Consider the following 6,872-nt stretch of genomic DNA (forward strand, 5'->3'; position numbering starts at 1 on the left):
TGTCGGAAATTCACAGTCTAGGGAAAAACTGAAATCTCCAGTAAAACCAACCGCAGCAAAATCACAAACTCATTTAGAACAACCCATTCAATTTCCTCAATCTCCAGAGTACAACAATAATTCAAAGCCAAGACCACACAACTATAATCAAACAATGGCACACACACAAACACAAAGGAAGCTCAGCATAATTCCATCAAGAAACAAAGCCAATACAGCTACCCAATCACTCGGTAGAAAAAATAAATAAATATATATATGTATACTATAACCCAGAACAAGCAAAAAAATAATAAAAGATAAAATAAAATTGGCATCTATGAAGTTTCTATTATACAAACACAAATTGTGCTTAAAGTATGAAGACCTACAGTAATAGTACACAGCAACAGCAACCTCCTCCCCATTCCTCACTTGGAAACCAGAAGAATCTCCGGCTTCTTGGCCTTGGTGGGCGTATTGGCATTCGAGTTAGTGACGGCATTCGCCCTGGCAGCCTCTCTAGTCCTCACATCAAGCTGAATGAGACTCCTAGTGGCGAGTATTGCCTGCGGCACCAAATCGTGGGAAGCACGGGCGTACAAGCACCGCACCGCAAAGGAAGCAGCATCCTTCACATCCTGAGAGTTCAAAGGCCCCAATAAACAGTGCCCCAGGATTCTGAGCGAAGGCTGCAGAATCTCCCACGGCAAGGGAATCCTCTCCCCTTTCCCTTCTTCCAGATAATCGCCATCGCGAATTCGAACGTTCTCAATGGCGGTGGCGAAATCCTCGATTTCGCCATTGCGGTCGAGCTCGTTGCGGCAGGGACAGTGGGCGGAGCCGGCCCAGGCTGCGGCGAATTGGCAGAATTCGAGCTTGGACCAGGCGGGCATGTGGGAGATCTGGGAGAAGAAGGAGTGTAGCGCAACGCCGACGATGGAGGCGCGCTTGGTGGATTTGACGCCGAGCTGGGGTTCTAAAGGGGGCGAAATGAGTCCAACCGAGGGTGTTGAGGCTAGGGTTAGGGTTTGGGATTGGGGTTTGCGGAGGGGCGCATGGTAGATGGAGGGGTGGGAGAGGTCGGGGATTGTGACCACGAGGGGTTTGCCGTTTCGGGATTTGGTCTCGGCGGCGTAGAGGGCGAGGAGGACGGCTTCGAACCCGGCGAGGGACGGCGGTTCAGGGGAGTGGATTCGGGAGAGGTAGAGGCCAGAGAGGAGGGGGACGAAGGAGAGGACGACGAGGCGGAGGTGGGGATCGGAGGAGAGGAAGGTGTCGTAGAGCCAGTGGCAGAGGGGGTCGGAGTGGGAGCCGGAGAGGGAAGAGGAGACGGCGGCGTAGGCAGCGGGGGAGGACAAGAGTGAGAGAGCAGGGCGGTCGGAGTCGGCGAGAGAGGAGAGGGAGTCGGAGGAGGAGGAGGGGAGGATGGCGGCGAGGGCGTGGATTCGTGAACGGGCTTTAGAGACGGATTCCCACCATGAATGCATCGGGTCTGAAGAAGAGGTTTTATTGGGATCGGCGTTGTTGGGTGTGGGCGTGGATGAAGACGGGGACGATGATGAGTCGCTGCGGTGGAACTCCATATGCTCCTTCTTCTTCTTCTTCCACACACACACTCCTCTTCTTCTTTTACCTTCTCTCTCGCGACAATTTATTTATTTATAGATTTAACTCGAGTAATAAATTTTAAGTAGTAACTCACTAACTCATCCAAATAAATCACCTTAACGCTTTGCTCCTTCATCATCAATTCTTCCTAACTGGAATTTGCTGGATGATCAAAGTAAAATATTCTCCTCTTCCTAATTTCCTTCTCATCTTTCTAATCCAAATTCACACACAAAAAATCCAAATATTCACTACTTATTCCAATTTGGAACATCTTCGCGGAAAGTAAATTCAAATTTTCTAAAGAAATAGATACAACCACCATTACCTTCAAAAAAAGAATACAAACATACAACATATATATATATATATATATATATATATATATATATATATATATGTGTGTGTGTGTGTGTGTAAATATTGGCTATCGTTGTGTTCTTTCTTTTTTTATATTCGAAAAGTACTTTCAGTTATTTTTTATTTTATTTTTATTCTTAAAATATTTATTTAATTTTTTTTTATTACCTTTTTAAAATATATCCTTTTACCGTTACTTTTTTTATTAATTTTATCAAATATTTATAATTTAATAAGCTAGCTTCAAAATTTTCAATCATCACTTAGTTTTTTAATTTTTTTTACTAATTTTTTAATTAGTTTTATTAAACATAACCTTTGTATTTCAAGATTAAAAATATAATTTTTTAAAAAACAAAAAATATATTTTTATATACGTAAAGATAAGAATCAGATTTTACAATATCTTACCCAATTTGTATTAGTTTCACCCTTCATCTAAATTGCTTTTTAATTTTATAAAGTGTTTTCTTACAAAGATCCCATTCTCATAATAATTAGTCTTATATGGTCAAATTAATACAAAGTCCTTGAGTTTACCAAAGTTGTTGGTTATATTTGGTTAAAATAATTAAAAAAATTAGTTGAAAACTAGAAACTTAACCGATGGTTGGAAACAAAAAAATTATTGAATAAATTATAAATGTTTGATAAAATTAATTATTGAAGTGGATAAAAAGAATAAAATGAAAAAAAAATATTTATTTTAAAATGTTAGTCAAGAATTTTGATAATATATTAAGGATAAAAATAAAAAAATACAAAAGAGTTTAATAAACCTATTAAAGATAAAAATGAAAAAAAAATATAAAACTAAAAACCCATTTCAAACAACACTAAAGTTATTAAAAAATTGTTTATTAAACACTAGTGAAACAAATTTTTAAAGGAAAAAAAAATTCACTAAAATAACTTAATCGACCGATATCTCAATAATAAAAAAGAAGTCAATATCTCAAATCACAAACAGCAAAGTTATCATTTCACTACAAAATATTATTGCCACTAAAAGACTTTGTGTCTTGTATTAGATGATTCAAACCATTTTAGACCCCTTATAACATTACCCCAATAATAAAGCAACAAGTAAATGTTTAATACACGTCCTTATTATGATAGAATTTTTATTGACTAGAGCATTAAAATTATTTTTATTGCTATTTTTCATATAGCCTCAACCATGCAAGAAGAAGACCCATTAAATTTAGAAGATTTCATATCTTTATCCATTTAGAAGACCCATTTTGTTTATTTAAAAAGTTTTCATTCTTTTCTATTAAGTAACAAACATGGGGCTCTAAGTTTTACACTAGTGTTAGGTGGCAGGAGAGCAGAACCTACTTTATATTACTCCATTAGCGGTTGCACACTTGCACTTGCAGCATTGTTACTTTCGCCCATCTAACATCTTTCATAACGATAAATGCATCCAAGTTCAAACAATGACAACAACAGTCTCTGCACTCTCCAACACCTTCTTCATCTCTCAGATTTCCCAGCTCGAGATTTCAGCCTCTGGCTACCCAGTTGAGGAAAACAACCTGCTACAACATTTTGTTCTCTGGATGCTGCAAATGATCCAAAAGAAAACACCCCAATTGAATTAAGTATGCATCTTTGTTTTCCTCTCATGATTTTTGGACTCTCTTCAGTCTTCACCTTCCATTTTCTTACCCACGTGGTTTTCGTGTTTTGCCATTGTTGCTGGGTACCCTGCGTTTCCAACATCATTGGACATCAATAAGATTCGTGACATTCTGCCGCACAGGTAAGTGTTTAGTTTTCTGTTTTTTGAGTTACGAATGCATCCTTTGACCGTGTTTTTCGATTTTGTTTTATTTTTCTAAATCCATTTTCTTTATTCAGGTTTCCATTTCTTCTAGTGGATAGAGTGATTGAACACAATCCTGGAGTTTCTGCAGTGGCCATAAAGAATGTGACAATAAATGACAACTTTTTTCCTGGGCATTTTCCTGAAAGACCAATCATGCCTGGTGTTCTCCTGGTTGAGGTAAACACTATGCTGACCCTTTTATATTCCCTTTCCTTTTCTCTTGTCTTCTTGCCTGAAACTATTTGATTGTGAAAGTGTAAGTTCTGTGCTTTAATTAAATAAAATATCTGTTTGATGTTTTAACTTTGAATATCAGTCTATGATAATTTACATTTACATGGTACTTCAGTTGTATAGTTGGGAAGTGAAAACTGATAACTTAATTTGGACTTTGGATACAATACAACCTCCCAGTAGTAGTTCATTCGAAACTTTAAGAACTCAATCTAGATCAACTTGGTTTCCAGTAAAGATATCTTAAATTGTAAAAATGCTGGTCTGATTTCTTGTTTTTGAAAATTTGGAGCAATAGCAAGCGATTTGTCAATTTTGGCAAGGTGGACTCTTCTATGACATTCTTAGTCTTTTGAATATCATCGCATCTACTGAATTTCCCACTGGGGGGTAAAAATAGAATCTACAAGATTGTAGATCATCGCATTTACTGAATTTCCCACACTTTTTATTGTTTGAATATCATAAAACGAATGGTGTTACTATTTAAATTTGGAGTAATGTATCTTGACCCCTGCCACTCAAATGCAAAATTTGGAGATGGAGATTGATACGTAATTTTGACTAAGTTAATCTTCACATAATTTCAATGATTGTGAATAACAGAATATGATATGAATATTGGTGAAAGGTGACATTGTTGCTTGTTGCGTCAAGTTTCCTCTGCTTTTCATTTATGACTTATGCTTCATAGGCATGAAATAAGCGGCGTAGTGTCTAGCTTAGGCTTTGAATGCAAGAAAAACATCAGCAAGATTCCAATATCTGCCCGATCTCTAAATAAAGCTAATATTGCCCCTTCATCTTGATTAGGTCAGGGTACTATGTTACCTTCAATTTCTCATTAGACTTCTTAACTCATTTACTGCCCTGCTGCTTAAGATCCAACTAATGGAAGAGCTTTTGTGTTAACATTGACAACTGGTGCCTGTAATTTTCTAAAGGTTCTGTTGAATTATCTCTGATGCAGGCAATGGCACAGGTTGGTGGCTTGGTTATGTTGCAACCTGAAATTGGAGGTTCTCGCAATAATTTCTTCTTTGCTGGAATAGACAAAGTGCGATTTAGGAAGCCAGTGATTGCAGGAGACACTTTAGTTATGAGAATGACACTTATCAAACTGCAAAAGCGATTTGGAATAGCAAAGATGGAAGGGAAGGCATATGTTGGAGGTGAAGTTGTGTGTGAGGGTGAGTTTCTGATGGCAACTGGGAGCGAATAATTAAGACAAACTTCTCCACCAAAAAAGAAAGAGCTGGTTCTGCTGCATTTAGTTTAACCCTAGATTATTTTTTTACTGATGAACATGATCACCACCATTTGAGTCATTCGATCTCATGTACTTCTCAAACTCAGATTTCTTGCAAAATAATTATTTATGGCAGTCCAAGCTACCTTTGCATGTGTGTTTTTCCATGTTGCAACTGGGTATGATAAAGCTAACAGATATTTTGTGTGAAATTACAATTAACATGGCCCAACTTGCAATTTTCAACTATCACTGTCCCTTTCACTCCATCTGGTTTTGGAAATGAAATATAGATGCAAGTATTTATACGAGTTGTCGATATTATAAATGTATAATGCAGATACAAGGTGAATGCATCCAAGATTAGAGCATAAAATTTGAAACTTCTCAAGGGAGAAATCTGGCTGTACAGGACAATGATTCAAGTTGTCTCCCTAGTGTACATTATTTTGCTTACAAGCCAAGAGCACCAAGGGGTGTCTTGCCCTGGCCAGCCTCAAAGTAGAAAATCAGCATAGCCAACATAGCAATCCTAGCATGCTTAATCTCAGCCAATTTCAGTCTCTCTAGCTTGTCGGCATCCGGAATGTAAACGCCATCCTTGATAGCTCCAGCGAATCCCAAAGGGTCAAAGAATTTTCCTCCAGGGTAGCCTTGTTCACCAGTAGAGTTGCCAAAGTTCTCAGCAGTTTTTGACCATGGAGTGGCCCACTCCACTGACTGAGAATCTGGGTTGAAGAAGTCCACCCATCTCTTGCTCTCAACCCACCCCATTAGGAGCAACTGGGTACCTAAGAGAGAGCCAAATGAGAAAGGAGCAATTGCATTAGGATCAGCTCCAGCCTCAAACCATGGAACTCCACTCCATGCCTGCCCAATGAAGATGCCTACAACTGCAGCCATTGCCCACCTCCCATGAATGAGTTCAGCTTCTCTATACCATTTCAGGAATGCCGGGTCCTTTCCTAGTCCTAGTGGGTCAAAACCATAGTCACCTGGTAGCCTACAATTGCAACATTCAACAAAAAATGAATCCATCAAACTCTTAACACTCTTGGAGGCTTAACTGGCTAATGTAATGACTATGATTATCAAGAAAATCAAACTCTATTTCTTTATCCAAAACCTTAAGACATACTACTTCTGGTCCTATATATAAGAAACAAGTTACAGTTTAAAATACACTATCATTGAGCCATTTCCTGACTAATGTGAGTGAGACTAATTACTCATACTTGAATTTCCAACAAAGAATATAAGAAAGAAAGGAGAAACAAGAGATAAATTGAATAGATAGATGGTTGAACTTACGAGCCATCAAGCCATTCTGGGTCTATGAAACTCCCACCACCTTTTACAGCGGGGATCCATGACTTCTTTGGTGCAGCAGCAACTGCCACAATAACTCTTTTAGGACTAACAGAAGCACCAACTTTCCCTCCAATGCTAGCAGCAAGAAGGGCATGGCTCCTCTTTCCTCCACACAAGAAGTGAGATCCAAACCCGTTTAACACAGCACTAGATGTTGCAGCTGCCATCTCTCCTTTTTCACCTTAGTATAGCCTACTTGAGTTTGGAGTTTTCTTTGCAAAAACACACTCTGTT

At 38.4% G+C, this 6,872-nt stretch overlaps 3 protein-coding genes across 3 annotated transcripts; 1 reads left to right on the forward strand and 2 right to left on the reverse strand.

Moving 5' to 3' along the window:
* Window positions 1-72: 72 nt before the first annotated feature.
* Window positions 73-1,813, reverse strand: LOC114421413. The gene has a single exon (XM_028387309.1). The coding sequence runs from the start codon at window positions 1,563-1,565 to the stop codon at window positions 411-413; it is 1,155 nt and encodes a 384-aa protein (XP_028243110.1). The 5' UTR covers window positions 1,566-1,813; the 3' UTR covers window positions 73-410.
* Window positions 1,814-3,392: 1,579 nt separating this feature from the next.
* Window positions 3,393-5,623, forward strand: LOC114424757 (3-hydroxyacyl-[acyl-carrier-protein] dehydratase FabZ-like). The gene is made up of 4 exons (XM_028391590.1): window positions 3,393-3,506; window positions 3,588-3,718; window positions 3,817-3,961; window positions 4,989-5,623. Exons 1-4 carry the CDS (start codon window positions 3,393-3,395, stop codon window positions 5,238-5,240), a joined length of 642 nt encoding a protein of 213 aa, XP_028247391.1. The 3' UTR covers window positions 5,241-5,623.
* Window positions 5,542-6,872, reverse strand: LOC114421414 (chlorophyll a-b binding protein CP24 10A, chloroplastic-like). Its single transcript, XM_028387310.1, has 2 exons — window positions 6,579-6,872; window positions 5,542-6,270 (listed from the first exon to the last, which is right to left on the reverse strand). Exons 1-2 carry the CDS (start codon window positions 6,803-6,805, stop codon window positions 5,721-5,723), a joined length of 777 nt encoding a protein of 258 aa, XP_028243111.1. The 5' UTR covers window positions 6,806-6,872; the 3' UTR covers window positions 5,542-5,720.

This window comes from Glycine soja, chromosome 8, assembly GCF_004193775.1.
Source record: "Glycine soja cultivar W05 chromosome 8, ASM419377v2, whole genome shotgun sequence".
Lineage (NCBI taxonomy): Eukaryota > Viridiplantae > Streptophyta > Magnoliopsida > Fabales > Fabaceae > Glycine > Glycine soja.